The following is a 25,937-nucleotide window of genomic DNA, read 5'->3' as shown; positions in this document are numbered from 1 at the left end:
AAAAGTGGCTTACATTTCTAGGAAAGGAGTTCAGTCAAATGTTATCCATGCTTACTGGGAGCAGATATAGAATGGATTTGCAAATTTTAAATAGCATTCACACATACTTCCCCAAACCTTTGACCAGGGAGCAGATAAGAAGGAACAAAATAGACTAGCTGGTTTAATCTCATCTCATTTTATTAACTACCCTCTGGTGGAGGTGCTAATGAGCAACAAAGTGTGGAAAGGATAAGGAGGAGGGAGGAAAAGGAGGAGGAGGAAAAAAGAGACCCAAGTGGATTATCAGACCTACACAATTGGGGATTGACTAGTCCTTGGCTTTCTAGAAAACACTCACTGAAGTGTTTACAGAAGGCTGAGGCATGGAGTGAAGGTTTGGAGAAATGGAAGTCATAAAAACAGCTGTGAAAAAGTTGGCTGAGAGGGAGTCAACATCTTATTCTAAAGAAAAGACCTAAGAAAGGTGGGAATTTGGAAATTTAGCTAGAGGTAACTTCAATTTAGGGAAAGCAAGCAGATGCTCCCAGCAAATGGCCAGAAGGCTGGATTTAGGGCAGGAGACCTAGGTGACTGCCAAGATGGAGCCTGGGGCAGGAGGGAACAGCCAGGGGAGATTCAGGCTGGGGGGCGGTGGGGGGAGGAGTGGTACATGTGTGTGTGTGTGTAAGAGAGAGAGAGAGAGAGACCCTTTGGTCTCTGCATCTGCCCATCCTCCAGCCCCACTGACCCCCCTGAGCTTCAGATCCCAGGGTTTCTCCCCCTCTCCAACAACAGGCTGCTGGGGATTTCTTTTCCCCTGTGAACTCTACCGCTTAGTCAATTTAGGCACCTACTATGTGCTCTGCACCTAAAACTGAACATTTGGGACAGCACAGTGGAATTGGAAGACACGATCTCTCCCCTGAAAAAGCTTAATTAAAACTCAGCCCCCCGACTTCACGCCAACCACAGCAGTCATGTATAGCAGCTACCACGGAAGCTGAGCAGAAGGAAGTATAACCTAAGGCACTATTTAGCTGAGAGCCATTTCTGCCTGGAAGACTCCAGAAATGGGGAACAGGATTAAAGAAAGGAAGACCAGTGAGGGAAAATTCCTCCTATTTAGATATGCGTAGATTGCTCCTGAGGCAGATGGAAGAAATCACTTCTCCACTTGGCCCTTCAGGCAGTCAGAGCCTTGCCTGCTAGAGAGGGGAACTCCCCAAGGAGTCTTGGGGTGAAGGGCAAACAAGTGGCATAGGAGAATTGCACCATCCCTCACTCAGGAAAAAAGTGACCGCTTGCAGGACTCATGTTGCTAAGACAGGGTTGAGTCCAGCCTCATAGAAAAGTTCCTGAGAAATGCAACAGGGTGATTTGAGTCCTGGCCCAGGAGTGAGTCAGGAGTTCTGGCTTCAGGCTTCCATGTCCCTGCCGGGACTGGTCAGAAGAGGAAAGAGCTCTCCAGGCTCTTGAGCTTCTCTTCGGCTTTGTCGGTAAACTCCTGGGAGGCGCTCTGCAGGGGGAGACGTGGGGGTCCCATTGGAATGCCGGAAACCAGAGTCATGATCGCTTTGGTCTGTGCGATCCCAAAACCTAGAAGGGGGAGAAGAGAGAAGGAGGGGTGACTCACCCGTCAGTCATCACGGAGCTACTCTCCAAGGCCAAACCACCGTGAGCCTGCAGATGCCTCAAGGATAGTAACCAAAGGGTGAGGCCTCTGTGGAGAGGACAACCCACTGTCTGATTACTCTAGTTGTCATGTCTGTCTCTCCCATGAGAAGCAGCATGGCCAAGTGGAAAGAGCATGGGCTTGGGAGTCGGAAGGATCTGGGTTCTAATTCCAGTTCTGTCTGTCCGCGTCTGCTGTTTGACTGTGAGCTCCATATGGGGCATGGATTGTGGCCAACCTGATTTCTTTGTATCTACCTCAGCGCTTAGAACAGTGCCTGGCACTTAGTAAGTGATTAGCAAATACCATTAAAAAAAAGCGTGACAGGGAACATGTTTCATCCTACTGTTGTGTCCTTGTCCAAATGCATAGTACAGTTCATTGCCTCCATGGGTGCCACTAATATTACCTCTGGCAATTCCAGTAAGCCCTGGCAATGCTTGCAATCTGTAAGCCCTTTCCACTTTATCGCTGAGGTACTTCTTGGCTCTGCCACCATGAAAAATGATGGGGATTTTGCCTTTGTCTTTAAAGTAATGGGATTTTGCCTCTGCCTTTGATGAATAGGATCGAGAAGGCTGAGTAACAACAAAATGCAAAATAATGCAATGTGGAATGGGCACAAATCACAATAAAATACCAGCTACAATCACAGTAAAATACCAGCTACAATACACAGAAAGTTCTCAATGAATTCTACTGATTGGTTGGTTGAGCTTGACCAAATGTGGGTTGGGAACCTGAAATTGAAAAAAAGTAAACTTTTAAAAATTCATCGTCCCCACAGGACATGAAGAAGACACGGCCCTTGTAAAACAGTGCATAATACCTTAGATTCTAAACTCCATGAGGAATGGGAGCCCGCTGCCTGCTTTCTTTGAACGCTGCCTGCTTTCTTTGAAGTCTCTACGGCATCTAGTCTAATGCTCTGAGCTTTCAATAAATGGTTTGGGCTGATAGGTAAAAGATTAGGTCCTGAGCCCATAAGGAGGGACAGAATTGTACATTCCAAGCACTTAGTACAGTGCTCCACATACAGTAAGCGCTCAATAAAAATGATTGAATGAATGAAGGAGGGACAGAAGGGGTGGGTGTGTCCTAGAAATCCTTATTGATTGATTCCTTGAAATACTGTCCCCTGCCACTCTTCTTCAATATCACTTTCCTCACTCGGTTGTTAACCATTTAGTGCCAGGCAACAGCAGGAGCAGAATATTCCTTAAAACAGCAGCTGTCAAGTGATGTTCCACAAGAGGCTCCCAGTATTTCCTCATAATAAATTTGATAATGGCATATTTTTTGAGCCCGGAAATTCATTTTGGGGACATATCTTACTTTTGGCAAGCAATTACTTGAAGATGATTCAGCAATCTCATTAAAAAATATATATGTGTGTGTGTGTGTGTGTGTGTGTGTGTGTGTGAAATTTTTCTTCACTGTGATCTTTTTTTAAAAATTCCCTACAAAGATACAGCAAATACCAGGGGCCCCAGAGTTCAATGAAATGACAAAACGATTTAAAAGGATTCGGTGGTTTTTAAAAGATTAAAATTTACTACATTCAGGTGGTACTGTTAAGTGCTTACTATATGCCAAGCATTGTTCTTAGCACTGGTCAGACAGTCCCTGACCCACTTGGGGCTTACTGTCTGAAGGCCAGGGAGAACAAGTATTTTATCTCATTTTACAGATAAGGAAACTGAGGCACAGTGCAGTTAAGTAAATTGCCTAAGGTCACACAGCAGGCAAGTGACAGCCAGCATTTGAATCTAGGTCTCCTGACTCCTAGGCCTGTGCTCTTTCCACTCTTCCACGTATACAGATAGATAGCTATATCTGTAAATGTGTGTGTGTGTTTGTGTGTGTGTATACAAAGAAAGCGAGAGAGAGAGAGAGATGCCTCTCAGTACTAAAGTTTACTCAAACCTTCTTAATCAAAGAAATGAGAGAAAAATGTTGTACTTACCTAGTTTGACTACAAAGTTGATAAATCTCTGGATATTAAACTAGAGAAAGGAGGGGACAAGGAGAGAAATCCACAATCAGAATGGTGACAACTGTCGAAAGAAGAGAGGGGGATCGTGCTGCTGCAAACCAGGAACTTTGCTTCTGCGGCCCACTGCCAGTCGCTAAACCCTCTTCAGGTCCCCTCCATGCCCACATTTAATAAGGAGTGACTTCTGCCTTACTCACTGTGACTTTTATTGGCCTGCCTTAGAGCTGTCTCATTAGAGGGAAAGCCTGGACACTGGATATAACTGTCCCCTAATGTCATGCTCCTTCTTCCCTATATCTAGAGCAGAAGGGCCTGACTACTGTTACGGGATAATGAAGGGAGGAAAGAAAAAGGTAACCCAGTTGATGAGTGGGCTGAAAGAAAGAGTGAGATTAGTGGAGAAGGACTAGTAAAAAGCATGGATACCTCCATCCAATAGAAAAATGTCAAGTCCCTTTGTAAATGAGAAAAGAGAAAAAAGGGTTTAGAGGATGTTTGAAGAGGCAAGAGAGGTGCAAATGTATGTTTAAGTCAGGAAGCTAAATGAGAGAGGGAAGGAGGGGTCCAGGGGCAATCTAGCAGGGCCCAGGGGAAAGTCCTGCACAGGAAAGGGGGAGTAGAAGAAACTGCGGTACCTGATACTTCAAGGCTAGAGGAAGATCCTGACGCTCAAAAGCTTCCAACATCTGGTTTGTCCTCTTGCCCAGGTAGTTGTAGGTGCTGCCAAGAAAACAACAGCTCAGTGACAACTTGCAGGCATTGACATCTTTGCTTCTGCAGTTGCAAAGAATAAAACCCAAAGCTTCCTAGAAGAAAAAAATTTCAGTGCTCTAGAGTGGCCCTCCACCTGCCTTGAAAGTAAATATACATCAGACCAGTCAGTCGTTTATTCAGTTGTATTTATTCAGCACTTACTGTGTCCAGAGCACTGAACTAAGCACTTGGGAGTTGCTTTGGGAATGGGGAGAGAGGTGAGGTGTGGGGAGAAGAACCCTGACAAATACTCCTGGTGCTGTTTGTCACAAAACTACTACAGCTAAACCTGACACAATGGCTTAGATAATGGCCCTTAGATCCTCAACGACTATTCCTTTCCCGGCAGAGAATTTGGCACAACAATTCTGCGTAATCATCTGGAGCAGAGGCCGAAAAGGGACTAATTGCTTGGTCTGATGAAATGTTCTTCAAGACTTGAGAAGTGTCCTTAAATCATGTGAGCCAGAGATGTTCTAGCCTGATTACCTGGGAGGAGTTGGTCCAGATGGGAGGTGAAAACAATAGCCTGTGAGGAAGCTCTCCCCCATCAGGAGATACTGGGAGTTAAAGATCCAGAGTCATGTGATAAACCAAGGGCAGGTCACAATTAGAAGAACTCGGACATTTGCTGAGTCTAACCCACTGCTTGTGCGCAATAAAAAAATATTTGAATTATTCAGTTCTGACTCAGCTCTGAACCTCAAATTATCAGCTGAGATGGGAACATACTAACTACAAGTCAGAGAGGCCTCCTTTTCAGTGTCGGGCATGCACAAGTAAACTAGACTGGTATATGGCTTCGTAAGAAAATAACTCAGGTACAGTCCGTGGGGAGTAGAGGATGAACCACTTACCTGCCCACTGCCCCAGTTGCCCCCATTATCAGAGCACTCAGCAGTTGCTGTTAAGGAAAAGAGAAATAGCGTTCATTTCTTTCCATTAAAACAATGGAAGCCTCCATAGAAAGACTTTGTCCATTCTCTTGGGGCTGGTTTGTCCTTGGGGGACTCCCTATTCCGTTGGGAATCACAGGGGGCTACCCTTACCTCATCCACCCCAAAGAGGAGATCAAATTGTCGGGAGCCATTTTGGTCCACACACTGTCCGAAGTCCAAGAGATTAGTGTCGCTGAACTTGAGGCCCTGGAAGGTGGGGATCTGGGCCTGAATCCCATTCAGCAGTTCCTCAGCACAGACTGCTCAAAACAATAATCTTTCATTAACGATGGCTGCCCAAGGTGGTAACGACCTTACTTTATACATCTTCCTGATGCATTCTACTTTCCCAGGCATTCTGCACACAGTAAATGCTCAATAAATAAATTCCATCTATTTAGGGGCAGCCTAAAGCTATAATTAAAGGGTGGAAAGTAAACAGATGAGTGTAAGCTGTAAGGTCCTTGAGGGCAGGATTCTAGACTATTGCATTCTCCCAAGTGCTTAGTACAGTGCTCTGCACACAGTTATGTTTAGTAAATACTGTCAGTTGATCGGAGTGGGAGAAGTCAGAGAAGGGGAAATTGGCACTCCCTATTCACTATCTATTCTCACTTCTCTTCCACTACACAACACAGCCTGAACACTTTGATCTTCTAACACCAACCAACTTCAGTACCCAGTCTCGTCTCTTTTACTGTCGACCTGTTGATGCACTCCATCCTGTGCTTGGATCTCCTTCCCCTCTTCATATTCAGCAGACCACTATTCTCTCCATCTTCAAAGTCCTATTAAAATCACATCTCCTCCAGTAAGTCTTCCCTGAGTAAGCTCTCACCTCCCCATCACATGTATCACCTTTCCACTTGGGTCAGTACTCCCTAAGCACTTTAATATTAATCCCACCCCCCAAAGCACTTATGCACATATGTTGATACTCTACTGCTTCCCAATCTGTAATTTATGAGAAGCAGTGTGGCCCAGGGGATAGAGCACAGGCCTGGGAGACAGAAAGACATGATTCTAATACCAGCTCCGCCACTCTGTGTGACCTTGGGCAAATCACTTCACTTCTCTGTGCCTCAGTTCCCTCATCTGTAAAATGGGGATTAAGACTGTGAGTCCTATTGTGAGCCAGGGACTGTGTCCAACCCAAATATCTTATATTTACCCCAGTGATCAGAACAATGCCTGGCTCAGAGTCAGCGCTTAAAAAATACCACTATTACTAAGTTAATGTTTGTGTCCCCACCAACCTTACTGTACTCTCTCAAGTGCTTAGTACAGTGCTTTGAAAACTGTGAGTGTTCAATAAATAGTACTGATTGTGTCTAGGGCATTCTCTCAGCTGGACATGGTTTTTGCAGCAGCAGTGGCAGCTGGTAAGAGGATGTGAGACATAAGACTGGATTCTCAAGTGCCTTTGCCTTAGGACCCTATCAGATCAGAAGCAGCATGGCCTAGTGGAAAGAACAAAGGCCTGGGAGCCAGAGGACCTGGGTTTTAATCCCAACTCTGCCACTTGTCGGCTGTGTGACCTTGGGCAAGTCACTTACCCTTTCCGTGCCTCATCTGTAAAATGGGAATGAAATCCTATGCCCTCCTGCCTAGAAAGTGAGCCCCATGCAGAAGGGTGACTGTATACAACGTGATAACCCTGTGTGCTTAGAACAGTGCTCGGCACATAGTAAGTGCTTAACAAAAACTATAAAAAGGACACCCCCCCAAGTCTGCCTTATCGAAGATCCAAAAGAGAAACAGACCTTTAGACCCTCTTTATTTTTTCAGAGAGATAAGATGCCTGTGATAACAATGGACTGGAGGTTGAAGGAGACTGTGTCTTGAAATTTTTTAAACCATCAACTAATGAGCCTGGCTTGTAGAACTAGAAATCATGTGTAGGATAGTAGTACTTCTGAAAGTAGTGAGAGGGAAGAACACATAAGTAAGGACTCCCAAAAATGGCTACCCTCACGCCTTCTACCATATTGTGAAAGAACAAATTCCCTGAATTAGGTGCAGGGGAAGGAGGGAGGGAGGAATCCCAGATTTCTTGCTCTGGGGTCTCAGTAGCCCAATTATTTTGTAGAGGACAGTCGGGGTCAGGTGTCATTCATGCTTGAAAGGAGGATTTCTTTTGTGGGGCTTAGTGGGTGGAGATGGAGCAAGAGGCACAAAAAACAAATAACACTCACTTTTAATCCCTGTCAGAGGAGGAATGTGGTAGTAGTAAAATGGCACAGTTGGGGCAGCAGCAGCCACTTCCTTCAAGAAAGCAATCAGGGCATCTGAAAATACAACAACATGAGCAAAACCATTACTGGGTCAGACCCATGGTCCAGTCTTGGATTCTGCCTCCGACAGTGCCTACAAGATGTTTGGAGGAAGCGCAAGATGGCTGCCCTCCTGGAAATCCAAAATAGGCAGGGAAATAATGCAAATAACATATCCTAATTTTTGGACTTCAGGGACTTCCAGGGGCTGGGCTGGGTTGAGGTCGTGGGTTCTAATCCTGATTCTGCCACTTGACAGCTGTGTGACTTTGGGCAAGAAGTTAAGTGTGCCTCAGTTCTCTCATCTGTAAAATGTGGATTAAATCTTACTCCCTCCTACTTAGCCTGTGAGCCCATGTGCGACAGGGACTAAATCCAATCTGATTATCTTGTATCTACTCAGTGCTTAGTATAGTGTTTTGCACATACTAAGCCCTTTTTAATGGTATTTTTTAAGCACTTACTATGTGCCAGGCATGGTACTGGGCACTGGGGTAGATACAAGTTAATCAGGATGGACACAGCCCATGTTTCACATGGGGCTCTCAGTCTTAATCCCTTCCTTACAGAGGAGGTAATAAGCAAAGAGAAGTTAAGTGATTTGCCCAAGGTCATACAGCAGGCAAGTGGCAGAGACGGGATTAGAACTCAGGTCCTTCTGACTCCCAGGCCCATGCTCTTTCCACAACAAACTGCTTTTTGCCTAAAAAGTACTATAACAACGATAAGCATTACTAACCCCAATTTACGGAAAAGGAGTTGGAGTTCACAGGGGAGGAATGAGAGAAGCTGCTCTAGAACCAGCCAAAATGGCAAAGAAGGACCTGAGAGTATTCTGGGACCCAAGAAAGCAGCCTCGAGCTTCAGCCTTTCCAGAGGCTGGCAGTGGAATTACATTTGTAGATCTCATTCCCTCTTGTCTAATGTGTGACCTTGGGCAAGTCACTTCACTTCTCTGTGTCCCAATTACCTCACCTGTAAAATGGGGATTAAGACTGTGAGTCCCATATGGGACAAGGATTAGCCTTTGCCTACCTCGGGGCTTAGTACAGTGCCTGGCAAATAGTAAGGGAATGTGTCTACCAGCTCTGTTATATTGTATTCACCCAAGGGTTTAGTACAGTGCTTTGCATACACTAAGCGCTCAATACATTCCACTGATTGATTGATTGATCTCACAAGCAATTTAACTTTGGAGAAAGGTTATCTAATCCTTTCCAAGCAGGGCCCTTGTCCAAATGCCAGGGAAGGGATTCTTTTCAAACTTCGGCCACTGGTCTCCAGTGCACTAGACCTTCCTCCCTATAGCCAATGTGGTGGAGTTGAATGTGTTGGATTGGCAAAAGCTGGTGCCTGGGTGGGTGGGAGGGGGGGTTGTACTCACCTTTGTTAGAAGGTTTGAGAAAGAAAGGAGCTATTACAGCAATGCCGTCAGCTCCTATTGCTGCTGCATGTTGAGCCTGTAAAGAAAAATGGAAATGAAATGTACATGGGCTGGAGGGGTTCACTTATTTCCATACTATGAATTGCATCCATCATTAATAAGAAAAATAATCACTGGTCATTGATATGAGAACTTTTTATAGCTTGCAAAATAATTGAACCTGATATCTACTTTTTATGGTATTTGTTAAGCACTTACTGTATGTCACACACTTGTTCTAAGCGGCGGGGTAGGTACAAGTAATACCACATGGGAGTCACAGTCTAAATTAGAGGGAGGAGGATTTAATCCCATTTTACAATTAACTGAGGCACAGAGAAGTTAAGCGACTTGCCCAAGGTCACATAACAGACAAAAGGTGGAGCCAGAATGAGAGCCCAGGTCCTCTGACTCCCAGGTCCATGCTCTTTCCACTGGGCCACTCTCTTTGGTTTGCTACTGTAATCATTGATGAAAGGGCTTTGGGGTTTTGCCTTGTTTTGTTCATTTTTAGTTTGTCTCCAATGCTTTTCTTGAATTCAGCAGCCCAATTCTGACTATAGTTAACCCACCTCATTTTTATTTCTCTTACTACACTCTTCACCCCCCAGACATGGAACTCCCTCCCCTTTCAAATTTGACAGACCACAATTTTACCATTTCTTCTGAAATCACATCTCTTCCTGGACACTTTCCCTGATTAATTTTAAATCTCTCATGCTTCTCTCCCATCTACTAGTCATTCAACACTTCTATACCACATAGGCATATCAGTACTCACAACCTCCCACTGCAATTTATTTACCCTATTATTGCAGTATTAACTCATATACATATCTTTTTTTTCTTCTTTTTGAAATTGATTTTAGCCTCTGTCTCCCTCCCTAGATTGTAAGCTCTTTGAGAGCAGTGATTGTGCCTACCGATTCAACTGTACTCTCCCAAATGCTTATTTTTAATGGTATTTTTTAAGTACTTTACCTATTGCTAGGTACTATTCTAAGCACTGGGATAGACACATGGGGCTCACAGTCTTAAGCTCCATTTTACAGACGAGGTAACTGAGGCATAGAGAATGACTTGTTTAAGGTCAAAACAGCAGATAAGTGGCAGAGCTAGGATTAGAACAAGTTCCTTCTGATTCCCAAGCCTGTGCTCTATCCACTAGGTGATGCTGCTTCTCTAGTTTGCACCACATACAGGATCCAGACGATAAAAGAGAGGTAAACATTTTCCCATCATCTTTATCAGTACATACCAGCTCTTGTGACTCTTTCAGGCATAATGCTCCTACGTGAATGATGATCTGGTCCAACCTGCATGAGACAGAACAACAGAGGCCAGCTGCAACACTGTTTTAACAGTAACCAAGAAGAATGTGGCATCGTTCAAGGACTGCAATGTGGCCTTTTGAATCCAGTTGCAGCAGATTGAGGTCAGGGGTCACAAAAGTATCTGCTGCATTGCTTGCTTCCTGGAGGCTGGCTTATTTAAGAGATGCCTCGTCTAAATGGATGAAAAGGGCTGTCTTCAATGGGAAATCTACTTTCACTTTATTGGAAGGAAAAAATGGGAGTGGGACACAATACTTTCAACTAAAAAATATCTGTATTTCTGACTGTAGCATGACAATCCTGAAGCTTAAAGCCAGAGGTGATGCTAAGACTTGTACATTCAAGTGTTTAAGGCAGTGCTCTGCACACAATATGTGCTCAAAAAATAGGATTGATTAATCGACTCCTCAGGTCTTCCCTGCCAAGCCAGGCAATGCTCTGCCTATGACTAGGAGATATCACTGCAGAGAGAGGTTAGGCATGTAATGAACAGCAGGAAATGAACAGCAGGAAAAGGAAAGAGCACAAGAAACGTGTGTTATTTCTGGAGTAAAAACGCTTGGGTGGGGAGGTGGGGCAAGTAGCCACAGCAATAGGCTGTTACAGCTCTCCAGGGGGTGGCAAAAGGAGGACTCGGAAAAGCCTACCTACCTATACAAGTAGCAAATGGAATGGAGAGCCCAGAGGGCATTAGAAACCGAGACGTACTGCTGTACTGCTGACACAGGGCAAGGGAGAGAAGTGGTTCTGTCCAAATCACCAGTTAATTAATTAATCAGTAATATTTATTGAGTGCTTACTGTGTACAGAGCACTTGGGAGAGTACAATATAACAGAGTTGGTAGACACATCCCTGCTGCAATGAGGCTACGGTCTGAAGGGGGAGGCAGATATTAATAAAAAGAAACACATTACAGGTAAGTACCTAAATGCTGTGGTGCTAGAGTTGGGTGGGGTAAATAAAGACAGCAAATCAGGATGATGCAAAAGGGAGTGCACAAAAAGGAATGAAGGCTTAGTCAGGGCAGTTACTTGTCAGGTCCATAGGAGTAGGATTGGAACAGCCAATAGGTATCCTTTATTCAGTCAGGAGAACTGCTTTTGAGACTCAGGAAATTTTCCCTCTAGGAAGGGAATCCTGCCCCCTTGCTGCCTGCCCCTTCCCAAAGGTCAGCATGTCGGGGGAAGCAGCATGGCATAGTGGATAGAGCACAGGCCTGGGAGTCAGGAGGTCATGAGTTCTAATCCCGGCTCTGCCACTTGTCTTCTGAGTGGCCTTGGACAAGTCACTTCACTTCTCTGTTGCCTCATTTACCACATCTATAAAATGGGGGTTGAGACTGTGAGCCACAAGTGGGATACGGACTGCGCCTAACCTGATTTGTTTGTATCCACCCCAAGGTTTAGTACAGTGCCTGGCACGTAGTAAGCGCTTAATAAATGCCACAATTATTATTATTATTACTATTATTATTAAAGGGAACCCAGAGCTGGGCTATCTTGGGAGTGGGAGGGATGCATCATTTAGGTTTTGACAATGGTCATTTGCTTCCAGGACCAGCTACTCACTTATTTTTCCCTTGAGTCACCCACTCCTCCGCAAGCTGCTGCCGCTCCTGAATGGTCAGCGATAGACCTTCTCCCGTGGTGCCGTTCACTGCCAAGCACACACGAGAAATTCAGGCAGAAAAATAGACAGACACTGCACAATCCCAACCAACTCCTACAGCAGAGCATGGGCCTGGGAGTTTACAGACCTAGGCTCTAATCCTAGCCTCATCATTGTCTGCTGTGTGACCTTGGGCAAGTCACTTAGCTTGTCTGAGCCTCAATTTTCTCAAATGTAAAATGAGGATTTAATACCTGCTTTCCCTCCTTAGACTACATGCTCCAAGTGGGAAAAGGACTGGGTTCTGTTGGCTTCTCTTTTATCAACCCCAGCACTTAATACAGTGATTTGCACATAGTAAGCTCTTGGAGAAGCAGCATGGCCTAATGGATACAGCATGGGCCTGAGAGTCATACGGATCTGGGTTCTAGTCCTGACTCCGTCATTTGTCTACTGTATGACCTCTGGCAAGTCATTTAACTTCACTGTGCCTCAGTTACCTCATCTGTAAGATTGGGATTAGGACTGTAAGCCTCCTATGGGCCATGGACTGTGTCCAACCTGATTACCTTTTATCTTCCCCAGCACTTAGAACAATGCCTGGCACATAAAGTGCTTAACAAATACTGTCATTTAGGCCAGGAGTCCATCTAAGAGAGGAACAGATAGTCGATATAAGTCTTTTCGGACGTGTAGAAAAATCTTTTAAGACTCTAGCCCTAGTCTAAGAGGGCAAACCCAGAATGCCAGTCTTGGGTTAGGATGACTCTATTATTGAAGTGGTCTCCCAGGAAGGAGAGACACCTGTAGGCCTGATGGAGGAGAACTTTGCTGTGTAGCTATCTATCAATCAAGCATTGGTATTTATTGAGTGCTTATTATTATTTATTTATTGAGTGCTTATTGTGTGCAGATCACTGTACTAGAGTTTGGAAGAATATAATACAATAGAGATGGTAGACACAGAATTGGTAAATTTCTTGTCCACAATGACCTTACAGTCTAGAGGAAGGGGGGTGGGCATTGACTTGAGGCTTTGGTTTCCCTGGTCCTCCAGACATCAACCAAAACATCAATAGTATTTATTGACCACCTACTCTGTGCAGAGCAGGGTACTAAGTGTTTGGGAATCAATAGATCGATCAATAGTACTTAGTGAGTGCTTGATGTAGGCTTAGTGGAAAGAGCCTGGGCTTGGGAGTCAGAGGTTGTGGGTTCTAATCCCAACTCCACCACTTGTCAGCTGTTTGACTTTGGGCAAGTCACTTCTCTGTGCCTCAATTACCTCATCTGTAAAATGGGGATTAAGACTGTGAGCCCGATGTGGGACAACCTGATTACCGTGTTACCTAGTGCTTAGAACAGTGCTTGGCACATAGTAAGTGCTGAACAAATACCATTATTATTATTCTTATTATTGTAAGTGCTTGGGAGAGAACAATAATGTTGGCAGACATGATCCCAGCTCTCAAGGAGAGTCTATAAATCCACTACCCTTTGTGAAGACAATTTTTGCCACGGCTCCCAATCTTGAAGTTGAGAGAAAGACCCACATATTCCTCAGAGAGTCCCATAGCATCCTGCTGACTGTGTACTCGGAGCCGGTGAAGGCACGGATCAGGGCAGGCCTGCTGCCGGTGGGAGGATTTACAGGAGAAGCAATAAAGGCAACTTACCAAAAATGTTCTTCACACCCTGTTCCTTTACCAGATAATCGACATATTGACCAATCACGGAGATATTGATTTCTCTGCAAGACAAGAAAGAGAAGCAGGATGATCGTGGGTCCAGGACACTTCCATGAGTGTGACACTTCCTAACTCCATTTCGGGTCTCTCTCCTTTCACCCTGGGGTGCCTCTATTGAAATGAAGAAAAGCTGTTAAGTGAGCCTAGATCTGCACAATAAAAAGGGATTAGATTCTAAACCAAAAAAACACCTCAAACAATGCAAATCGGCCCATAACAAAAGTACTCAGGGAGGGACAACTGTATAATAACACATTTGAAAATCATTTTACAATTCCAAAGCATGAAAATATTTTTTAATCAGCCCTATACTACTATATACCACTATAGAGGAAACTAAATTAGTTTACCCATCTTCATCCCACACAAGGGTCAAAGGGCCACTTGCCGAGCTGGGTTTAGAGTCGTCATACTTGCCTGAGAAGAAGTGAGATTTCAAGGAGTCTGGCACCTGGCTGTTGTACATTCTTTGAGTGCAAATCAAGCACAGAGAGACCTCAGCCTGGAAACACCAGATAAACTCAGAGGTTCTGGCCAGGAAAGAGCCTGGGCTTAGGAGTCAGACATCATGGGTTCTAATTCCTGCTCTGCCACTTGTCAGCTGTGTGACTTTGGGCAAGTCACTTCACTTCTCAGTGCCTTAGTTACCTTATCTGGAAAATGGGGATCAAAAGTGTGAGCCCCACATAGGACAACATGATTACCCTGTATCTACCCCAGCGCTTAGAACAGTGCTCTGCACATAGTAAGTGCTTAACAAATACCAACATTATTATTATTATTACCACCCTAAGTGTGGCAAGTGTGACGAACGTAAGAGAGACTCATCTTAGGGTTGGGGGAATGGGGAATGACCCACTTGAAGGGGAAGAGGATGTTCCTTAGCCACTTTCAGCTATTTCCCTCCTCCCATGCTTTGAGCTATTAAAACCAACAGGGAGGAAACCCAGAGCCAGGAAGACTTGGAGAAGGGCTGAGCGAGAGGAAGAAAGGGAACACGGATGGAGGAGAAGGCAAGTTATCATTCAGAGTACAATCCCTCCAATCCTGCTCTGACCTATAAAAACAAAGCCTGGGTGACTTGAGTAGCAGGAGTCGGGGGACACCCCCAAATCAGAGCTGTACCATAGGTACAAAAATATCTTTGGATCAGGATTCCTGGGCCCAGAGCCTGCTGGCAGTGGCAAACAGGCTCCCAAACTTTCACAATGAATGACTCCTGGGTCCTCTCTGAGAATAGGGGAGATTATGTCTTCAGCAGCCAATATGGAACATGTGAACCTTTTATATACCTATATAGATACTATTAAAGGAAAAAGAGACCTTCTTCCTTTTCAAAAGAAAACCAAACCATTTGAGGTTTGCACTTAAAACTCCCTGAAATAATTTAAAAAGTGAGTATTTAGACGTCTTGCTTCCAGAAAAGGTGTGAAACCACGTTCACGCCCTGCTGCCACAGCATATCTGGTGAAAGTTATTATACTCCTTGAGGACTCGCACAACCTTCCAAAATATTTCACTTCTTTAAGTGGTTTAGCCTATTTTCTATTAGTGACAGATAATTAAAAGTTAAATTTCCTGATGAGAAATAAAGGAGGAAATCACATTATGCATAAAGGGACTGGATGTTCCCACCAGACTGGTTTTGAAATTCAGAAACAGTGTGTTGCTTCCCATGAGGGGAAAACTGAAGAGTGTGACCTCAACAATAAGCCTGTGATATGTCTGGGTTAGCTTTTTGAAGAAACTCCAGTTTATATGGCCACCTCAAGCCAAATTGTCAACTTGCTGCTGTGTATTCTTGCTTCTCTGGGAGTCCCATGGCTCAACTGAGGCATTTCTGACCCCATTAATGGATAGCCTACTTGAATTTTCTGGGGCCTACAGGAGATGACAGCACAGACTCAGCTCCCTCAGGAGCCCCAAGCATCATAGAGAATGCACTGGTGGGTTGGCATCATGGTGGATTGTTCCCTTCCTGCTCCCTCACCAGGGACTGGCAGTGAGCATGTACATGCACGCAAGGACACACACACAAAAACACAAACTTACTAATTCATAGATCCTCCATGTGAAGATGACCCATAGGGACAGGGGAAGGGAAGCGAAACAAAAGCAGGTGCAGCTGCTGTCACTGCTATGGGCAGTGCAGACTCCAGTGGAATGAGTGGAGTCCACAAGCCACTGGCTATTCTGGCAGTGGTTTCACTTCCCCTCTCCTGCCACTGTTGCTCTAAAGTGGATTATTTTCTGTCCTTAACCCTCCAGTGGCTCCTATGAGATTCGGAGCAGGAAGCTCAGCCAGCCAGTGGTAACTGCACTCTTGCTTCACCTCCTTTTTCTGCCCTTCCCTCTGCTCCGTGCCGAGGATGTCTGTGTTGGTAGCTGACCCTCTGCTATTGTGCCTGACAATGTCACACATGCGTGGAGGAGTGTCTAAATAAATGTGGCCAAATCTAACCTGTCTATAAATCTCAATCTCCCTCCCATACACCTCTGTACTTCTTTCACATTCACATGAGGCACAGGGCTTTCTGCCAGTTTGCAAGATATTAGCTTTACCAGAGATTAGCAGAGTGTAAGATCTCTGTGGGTAGGGAATATGTCATTTTATTCTGCACTTCCCAAGTGCCTAAGCTGAATAACATTGGACCTAGATGACAACGCCATTTACTTTGATGGTGTTGGGGAAAAGCTCTGTCACAAGACAGGAAAGGAGAGCAGTGAGATACCGCAATAATTTCTGTACTTGGGTCTCTCCCTTTTCTTATTTTTAAATGGTATTTGTTAAGTGCTTACTATTAGCCAGGCACTGTACTAAGCGCTGGGGTATCTACAAGCTAATCTACACAGTTGGACACTGGGCTCACAGTATTAATCCTCATTTTACAGATAAGACAACAAAGGCACAGAGAAGTTTAGTTAGGTTAAGCCCATGGTCATAGAGCAGACAAGTGAAATATCTGGGAGTAGAACCCAGGTCCTTCTGACTCCCAGGCTCTACCCGCTAGGCTACATGGCCACACAGGGGTAGGGCCAAGGACTCGTTCCCTTTGCTCTTCTCCCCTCCCAGCCCCAAAACACTTATATATTGTGTTTTATATATATTGTATATATATATACAGATATTATATATCTGTAATTTTATTTATCCCCTTGCTCTTTCCCCCCTCCCAACCCCATAGCACTTATGTACATATCTGTAATTTTATTTACTTGTATTGATATCTGTCTTCCCCACTTAGACTGTGAGCTTGTTGTGAGCAGGGAATGTCACTGTTTATTGTTGTAGTGTACTTTCCCAAGCGTTTAGTACAGTGCTCTGCACACAATAAGTGCTCAATACAGTTGAATGAATGGAGGCTCACTAATGCCTCTGGACACCTCTGGAAGTCTTGAGAGCACTTAGAACAGTGCCCAGCGCTTAGAACAGTGCTTGACACACAGTAAGCGCTTAACAAATACCATCATTATTATTATAAACCTTAGGCCTACAAGGCTTCATTCAGAAGAAGGAAGACCACTCCAGAAGGAGCAGCTGAAACTTATTTCCATGGGTTGTCCATCAGGAAGTCTTTTTTGACTCAGTCACTGCATTGTTCCCTCCCTAGCTGCCCAGCACAGCTGTAACTAGGGCCATTTTCTTTCCTGGACAACTACTGATCTTATCACACTGAGACCTGCTATTCCATGATGCAACTGCTATATTTTCAACTCTCGCCATAAAGTTTACCCTCACTTTAAAGGTATACTTACTATATTAATTATTTTATAGTGATCGTGGTATTTGTTAAGCCCTTACTACGTGCCAAGCACTGTATTAAGAGCTGGGGTAGATACAAGATGATCAGGTTGAACAGAGTCCCTGTCCCACATGGGGCTCACAGTCTCAGTAGGAAAGAGGACAGGTATTACATCCTCATTTCACATGAGGAAACTGAGGCACAGAGAGGTTAAGCAACTTGCCCAAGGTCCCACAGCAGGCAAGAGGCAGAGCCAGGATTAGGACCCAGGCCCTCTGACTCCCAGACCCGTGCTCTTTCCACTAGGACACGCTGTTTCTCAAAAAACATTAGTAGGATGCAAGCAGTCCAACCACAAATAATCTCAACCAGCTAGAACAAAATCTTTCTTCCTCTGTCCTCTCCACCAACAGTCATTAGGATCCAGACATGAAATTCATTGTTTCCCTATATGTTTGTTAATCTGATGGGCAGATAAGAGAGGAGATATAGGAGTGTGTTAGTTAGCCATTTGTTTCCTGTTTACGATGAGAAGTCCCTATGCAAGCAGAAAAATTGCATCTGGTGCATGCTCCTTTCACCTTGGTATCCTGGAAACCACTTTGAAAAATCACTTGTGGTTCATTTGTGACCCAAACAGAATGTCAATGGCACCTTCCCCTGCCACTCAGCTGGTTTCTAGAGGAAGCCAAATCCCACAGATGTCAATTTGAAGGGACAGTGATCTCCCTTTTCCCCATGGATCCCACCTGCTCCTTTATAGTACTCTACAATTCTCCTCTGCTTCCTCCATCTTCCTTTCAACCATTTCCTTCCTCTCTTTCTGTATGCTAAACAGCCTGTGTCCTTTAACCTTTCTCCAAGGGGGCCTCTTTTCTAACCCTCTAATCATTTTTGCTTCTTTGTATCCTTTGTGTTATGTAGGCACAGGATCTAATAGGGATCTGACTAGTGCAAGGAACAGCAGGATTACTTCCTGAGTCTTACAATCCTGCTGCTGATACATCCCAGTATCACGTTGGCTTTTTGGTTTGTAGCATTTCCAAAATGGCTTATACGCAGTTGCTGGTCAACTATGACCCCCTCTCCCCCCGCCCACCCACCACCCCCTGACACCTGCCCTGCAAGTTCATTTTCTCCTTTGCTTGTGTTTAGCCAAGCTTTCCCCATTCCCATATTATGGTGATCTGCTTTTCATCCCCAAGTGCACTCCCCGTATCTGTCTCCATTGAATTTCATCCTGTTTCACAGACATATTTTCCCAATATGTCTACATGCACTGAACTTTGTCTCAGGCGGAAAGTCAAGAAAAAACAAAATCCATGTTTCTCTTCTGTTGTTGCCCGTCTATGCCCACATCAAACAGAAATTCCTTACGATCGGTTTTAAAGCAGTCGCCTTGCCTTCTCCTACCTCACCTCACTACTCTCCTATAACTACCCACTCACTCCTCTAATGCTAACTTATTCACTGTAGCTCGATCTTGTCTATCTCGCTGACCACCTCTCATCCCCATCCTGCCTCTGGCCTGGAATGCCTTCCCTTTTCATATCCTACAGACAATTACTCTTCCCACCTTCAAAACCTTATTGAAGGCACATCTCCTCCAAGAGGCCTTCCCTGACTAAGACCTCATTTCCACTTTTCCCACTCCTTTCTGTGTCACCCTGACTTACTTCCTTTAATCACCACCACCCTCTAGCCCCATAGCACTTATAGACATATCTGTAATGTATTTATTTATATTAATGTCTCTCTCCCACTCTACACTGTAAGCTGTGGGCAGGAAATTTCTGTTACATTGTTGTGTTGTACTCTCCAAAGTGGTTAGTACAGCGCTCTGCACACAGTAAGTGCTCAATAAATACGATTGATTGATTTTGTTGGAAAGAGTCAAAGTTCCAGATATTTGGCAGCCCACTGAGATGGTTTATGAACAGGAGACCACAGTGATATTAAAGAGAACCTCAGGGACTGCTGATATGACCTAATCCCTCCTTGCCCCTCCACTGTGAAAGGACCATTAGCCAGAATTTGTTCCTTTTCTGCTCTCCAATTCCCAGTGACTTTAAGACGTGAATCTTTCCACAGAGCTGTTGGCACTAATGAGCTTAATGCCCCCAGTGACAGAATAGCCTGCTGAAGACACCATTTCATTAAATAGCTGCTCTCTACTGAGGGTTTTAGGGAAATAACTGACCCACTGCCCTGGAACAGAATGTCCTGTTCTGCTGACGCCACAATATAGCTGTGAGTCTTAAATGTTTCCTGGCCCTGTGCCCTCTGTGCCCTCACTCTCCAAATCCTTAACCTTCCATGTTCCGGCTCCAAGACACACTCTGAAAAAGTAATCAATTTTCTAGAATTTCTCCTTGATGACACATGCAGCATCAGAATTGGAAGTATCTTGTCAGAGTCCTTCCCCATTACTGAAAGAGTAGAGCAGGGCAGCAGTTCTTTCTAGGTCCAACCATGTTCAGGGTGCAACAAGACAACTGGAAGCCCAAGTCAGAATATAACTCCAATCTCATTATTTTACATATGTGCTAAACATGTACTATATGCCAGGCACTGTATTAAGTGATGGGGTCCATACAAGCTACTAATAGTAATAATAATTATAATTGTGGTATTTAAGTGCTTACTACGTGCCAGGCATTGTACTAAGCACTGGCGTAGATACATGATAATCAGGTCCCATATAGGGTTCACAGTCTAAATTGGACAGAGAATAGGTATTGAATCCCCATTTTACAGATCAGGTAACTGAGGTACTGAGTAATTAAGTGACTGTCCAAGGTCACACTGCAGACAAGTGGTGAAGCTGGGATTAGAACCTTCTGACTCCCAAGTCCATGCTCTATCCACTAGGCCATGCTGCTTCTCAATCTCTAGAAGGAGTGAGAATCCCCTTAGACTGTGAGGCCCAGGTGAGACAAGGGAGGGTGTCCAAATCGATTAGCTTGTATCTACTCCAGCACTTAGTACAATGCCTGGCACATTGTAAGCGCTTTACAAATACCCAATTAAAGTAGACTCACCTCAAAGGCTGAGCACATTCTTTAATTACTCACTTAGGACCTCCTACATGCTAATGATTGAGCTGTGGAAGAACAGCTCTGAGAATTCTAACCCTCTGGGGAGCTAATCCAACAGTGTGGCAAGGGGAAAGCTTTACTGGTGCATGGCACAGAAGACGCATTGTTTTTATCAGCTATACCTGAATATCTGGCAATCATCTCACCTACTCCAGTTCAGCTTGCAATAAAGAAGTCAGCTGTATGGGAGTGTGTCTGTTTATGACCGATAAAACTACCGCATCAAGGAGTCCCCAGATCTACTCTTCTGGACTTGGTCTTAGAACAGTCCCTAGCAAATTAGATTTTTAAAGGCAGTACCACGGAGACCAGCACAGCCTTTCTCCCACTGTTTGGCAATCCATTGGTCAAAGCATTTAGGTTAAAGCATAAAAGCATCAAAGCATGGGGACAGGCAGAGGCTGCTTAAACTGCTCTGGAGCCTGAAGTGAACTGAGCTTTTAGGGCCCCCATGTGGGGGAGGGGGGCAGCCTGAGGCGAGACCCTCTTTCCCCACCTCAGCATCTACTGATCAGGATTCATCTGGGAATCACAACAGGACAAGGTTCTCACAATAGCCGGATATTAAACGCTGTGGGGCAGGAAGGGGTCTTGGAAGACCTTCCAACACAGAACCCACCTCCCAATCAGTGAATAAGTGGTACTTATTGAGTGCTTACAGTCTGCAGAGCACTGTATTAAGTGCTTGGGAAAGTACAAGAGAGTTGGTAGACATGAACCCTGGCCACAGGGAATTTATAGTCAACAAGTATACTTCTAGCCAAATTGCCTGCCTAAATCTTCTGGGCTTAAAGACTGTCTATAGAGATTGAAAATCCACATAAACACTCATTCCTTCTGAGTAAATGCACACTCCTCTTTAATTAAAAATTATATTTACCCATTCTCAGTCATTGGAGTGATAGTCGCAGCAACGAGACCTTGAAGCTTCCTTCTTGGGAGAGCCATCGAGCTGTTGGGAAAAGTCAGGAAAACAAGAAATTTAGTCCTCTCCTGAAACTCTCTAGTAGCTCTTTCTCAGAGACTCCAATAAAGCACAGGGCTCTCAGGCAAAGTCCATCGTAGGGGACTTTGCTACATTCACTCTATCAACTTGACCTCTCCTCTCTCACCTCACTAATCTCCTACTACAGCTCAGCTCTAATGTTCACTGTGCCCTGATCTCATCTGTCTTGCCATCGACCCCTTTCCCAAATCCTCCCCCTAGCCTGGAACTCCCCGCCCCTCCACAAATTCCAGACCACCACTCTCCCCACCTTCAAAGTACTATTTAAGGTCACATCTTCTCCAGAATGCCTTCCCCGTTTATAAGCCCTATTTTTCCCAACTTCCTCTCCAGCCTGCATCATCTGTGCACTTGGATCTGTGACCTTTGGACATTTGATATTCACCCCAACCTCAACCTCACAGCACTTAGGAATATATGTTTAAATTAAATATATTATAAATTATTTATTTATATTAATGCCTGTCTCTCCCTCTAGACTGGAAGCTCATTATGGGCAGAGAACATTTCTGCTAACTCGGTGGTACTGTACTCTTCTAAAGTGTTTAATACAGTGCTCTGCACATAGTAAGCACTCAATAAATACCATTGATTGCTTGGTTCACATGCAGTCTCCCCCAACTTCTCCCCTATATACCATTCCAGAGGTGTATGGTATGTGCAATCGCTTAGGAGCAAAAGGGTGAAGGGAAGGAATGACTTTTTATCAGTCACACAGACTGGAATGTAAACCAGAGATTGTTTGGGGCCAACAAAAGAGCTTGGGGAACATTCCCAGAGGGGCCCCTTCTTTCCCACAAAACTAACTTGGGATAATCTGAAATGGCGCAATGGTGGGGGTGTGATGGGGGAGAATGGCCAGGTCAGGAACAATCTGGTATCTAATCAAAATGGGATAGGAAGATCAACTAAACAGAACTGATGGAATTTGGCCAGGACAATGGCCATCCCTCTCCTTTTTCCATCCCACGTCCCTACAGCAGGCTTCCTCATCAAAAGCAAAATTATGCAACCTCACAAAGTCACCATTCTACCTAAAGTCAGTCTATTACAGTTCCTGGACTGTGATAAGCATGGTTCTACCCACGCCTATTATGCAATGTCCTGGTTGGTTCAGATCCGGTACTTTCTATCTGAGGGAAATGGGAGAGGGTCAAGAAATATGGCCTGAATTTGAGGGGAGGAAAATCTCTACAGTTCTTATCAAGGGCAGAGGGGTTCCTGGGAGTTCACTGGGACATCGCTCAAGGGGACGATTTAATCACATTTCATCTGCAGGGGCACAGTTGCTGCCTACAAGTACCAAACTCTTTGAAAATATGTTAAGGAATTTGAAGTAACCACTTGTTCCCTTTTTAAAATTCCCTTTTAAGTTGCACTCAAACCAGGAAATTAAGTGAAATGTTCAGAGCAATAAGACATACCACTTCAATGCACCATAAACAGATTATTGAAAATTACCCATAAGGAAAATGTTAAGCAAAAGGATATAAAATTGATCTGCTGCTTATTACTACAAGTCAAAATGTCAACGAACCACCTGAAAGTGTGGAGAGTCCCAGATAAGGCAATAGCATCGGTTGCCTACTGTATGCAGAGCACTATACTTGGAATATATCAGAGAGTTAGTAGACATGGTCCCTGCTCACAAAGAGTTTACAGTCAAGCAGGGATTCTAACAGTCCTTATTCCTTTCAAGAACACAAATGATTAACTTGTAGCTTTCCTTGTGCATAGTACACTGTTTGCCACATAGTAAAGGCTTAAGAAATATAATTACAATAATAAGAAATTTTCAAATCCTGGGAATACGTCTAAATGGCCAAGGTGGGGAGAGGTCTCCAGTTTTGTTTTTTTCTTTCTACCTCTTACACTTTGGAGGCGGGATGTACTTTCCATTAGGAGAGTTTTGAAAGAGGAATTTCATCACATGGCTCTGAGCTGGTGCCTTTGCAGAGGGAATTACCCACTCTATTCAGTTTGATTTTTCCACGGTGTCACAGGATATCATGTCAGAACAAATTAAATCTAGGAGGTCGGGTTACCTGTAAACTCACTTAAATCATTTATTTTAAAATCAATGGGATCTTTGAACCTCCTGCTGAATGATTCCAGAATTTTGAGGCACAAAGTCTCTCCACTGCTAGGAAAGCTGGATCTAGTACCAGCAAGACGAAGTGGTTAGTTTGGACTCCATGGTCCACTCACTCTCCCTTCTGCATCACCCTTCTACTTGGATTTGCACCCTTAATTCACCCCACCTTTCACCCCTCAGCACTTTACATATCCATAATTTATTTAATATCTGTCCCCATCTACACTGTAAGCTCCTTGTGGGCACGGAACATATCTACCAACTTTGCTGCATTGTACTCTCCTCAGTACATACTCTGCTCACAATAAGCAAACAGTAAATGATTGATCAATCCTTGCTTGAGCTTCAAGCTCTTAGTACAGTCTTCTGTACATAGTAAGCAGGCAGCCAATAAATACTATTGATGATGATTAGCCTTGATCCTGTCAATGATGACAGGATCTTGCCCACTGAGACCTTCCATAACATGAATCTTTCCCATCATAAAGCATTCTCCAACACTGCCTTGGGAGCCTGCAGCACCACAAAAACACCCCAGCTTCTTCGCCAAGCACTCACCAACCTCTCCTCTTTGAAATTATTCCTAAAAAAAATAAAATCACTCCTTCTACCAATGACCTCTGCTTCCCTGGTGCCAGTGCGAGATTTCCCTCAAAGCCTCAGTTTCTCCACTCTGAGTCTGACTCAACAGGATCCCCCGTGTGTCTAAATTTTAGCACATATGGAAGAGCGTAACTTGTCCCTTGTTCTGTTGTCTTCCAGACTGTAAGCTCGATGTGGGCAGGGAATCTGTCTACCAACCCTATTGTACTGTACTCTCCCAATGACTTAATACTGTTCTCTGCAAAGAGTAAGTGCTCAGTAAATACCACTGATAGATTGACGCTTGTAAGCTCATTGTGGGCAGGGAATGTGTCTACTAATCCTATTCCATGTACAGTGCTCTGCAAGCAGTAAGCCATCACTGCATACCGCTGATGATGATACCGTGCCTTCATTTTACTGTGCTGCCAGATGGGCATTATATTCTTTTGTTTTATGTGTGTCTGCTCCCCTACTTAGACTGTGGTCCACTTGAAGATAAAGAGCTGGTTTGAATTTGGTTTCCTTGTAATTACTTTAGCTCTTAATCAAATCGGTGGTACTGCACACTTAAATGTGTGCAAAGCAGATTACTAAGCACTTGGGAGAGTAAAATGCAATAGAGGGGGTTTACACGATCCCAGCCCATAGGAAGTTTACAGTCTAGAGGGAGAGACAGACAAAGTAAATTACAGATGGGAGAAATGGCACAGAGATTGTGCGCCCACATGGGACGGGGGTGAATCCAACTCAGGGGTCATGGGTTCTAATCCTGTCAGATGGGCGACTTTGGGCAAATCACTACACTCCTCTGTGCCTCAGTGACCTCATCTGGAAAATGGGGATTAAGACTTTGAGTCCCTCGTGGGACAACCTGATTACCCTGTATTCCCTCCCCAGCGCTTAGAACAGTGCTTTGCACATACTGAGCACTTAACAAATACCATCATCATTATTATGATTAAGTCAGTTTGCCTGGCTCCGCCCCAGCTCTTAGTACAGTGCCTGCCACATAGTAATAATAATAATTATGGTATTTGGTAAGCACTTACTCTGTGCCAAGCACTGTTCTAAGCGCTTACTCTGTGCCAAGCACCTGTTCTACGCGCTGGGGGAGGTACAAGGTGATCAGGTTGTCCCACGTGGGGCTCACAGTCTTCATCCCCATTTGACAGATGAGGTCACTGAGGCCCAGAGCAGTGAAAGGACTTGCCCAAAGTCACACAGCTGACGAGTGGTAGAGCCGGGATTAGCCAATCCCGTCCGTTTTACTCCTTTTCCTCCTGCGGTTCCCACACCGTCCCGAGGCCGGCCTGGCACCCTCGACCCATCTATGTGCTGCCCATCGGCCCCGCCACCCTGGTCGCTGGGCATACCTGGCCCCGGCCGCGCCCGCGCCCCGCGGAGCGGAAACTTCGGCTGCAATTTGGGCTCCGCCGCTCACCGTCATGTGAGTGGCGCCCCCGGGAATGCTGGGAAATGTAGTCCTTTGCCCCCCACACGCTGCTGACTCATCTTTCCGGGAGAGACCAACGATGACCGTCCCCCCCGCCCTCCCCTCCGCTGCCAATTGGAACCGGCCGGGCGGCCCCAGTGCGCCGGCGCGAGTTGTTCTTCCAGCCTTCCATTTTAGTCTTCTTGTAACTCCAGTGCAGTGATCCGCTTTTCCTCCTAGGAAAGCCCTC

At 44.8% G+C, this 25,937-nt stretch overlaps 1 protein-coding gene across 1 annotated transcript; it reads right to left on the bottom strand.

Annotated features, from left to right (window-relative positions):
* Window positions 1-159: 159 nt before the first annotated feature.
* NPL (N-acetylneuraminate pyruvate lyase) lies at window positions 160-25,705 on the bottom strand. Its single transcript, XM_001515923.4, has 12 exons — window positions 25,629-25,705; window positions 21,450-21,521; window positions 13,657-13,730; window positions 11,941-12,028; window positions 10,296-10,353; window positions 8,999-9,074; window positions 7,537-7,629; window positions 5,453-5,601; window positions 5,261-5,307; window positions 4,286-4,370; window positions 3,621-3,660; window positions 160-1,578 (listed from the first exon to the last, which is right to left on the bottom strand). Exons 1-12 carry the CDS (start codon window positions 25,700-25,702, stop codon window positions 1,427-1,429), a joined length of 1,008 nt encoding a protein of 335 aa, XP_001515973.2. The 5' UTR covers window positions 25,703-25,705; the 3' UTR covers window positions 160-1,426.
* Window positions 25,706-25,937: the final 232 nt, after the last annotated feature.

Source organism: Ornithorhynchus anatinus, chromosome 16, assembly GCF_004115215.2.
Source record: "Ornithorhynchus anatinus isolate Pmale09 chromosome 16, mOrnAna1.pri.v4, whole genome shotgun sequence".
Classification (NCBI taxonomy): Eukaryota; Metazoa; Chordata; class Mammalia; order Monotremata; family Ornithorhynchidae; genus Ornithorhynchus; species Ornithorhynchus anatinus.
This window is presented reverse-complemented; position numbering and strand designations above follow the sequence as displayed.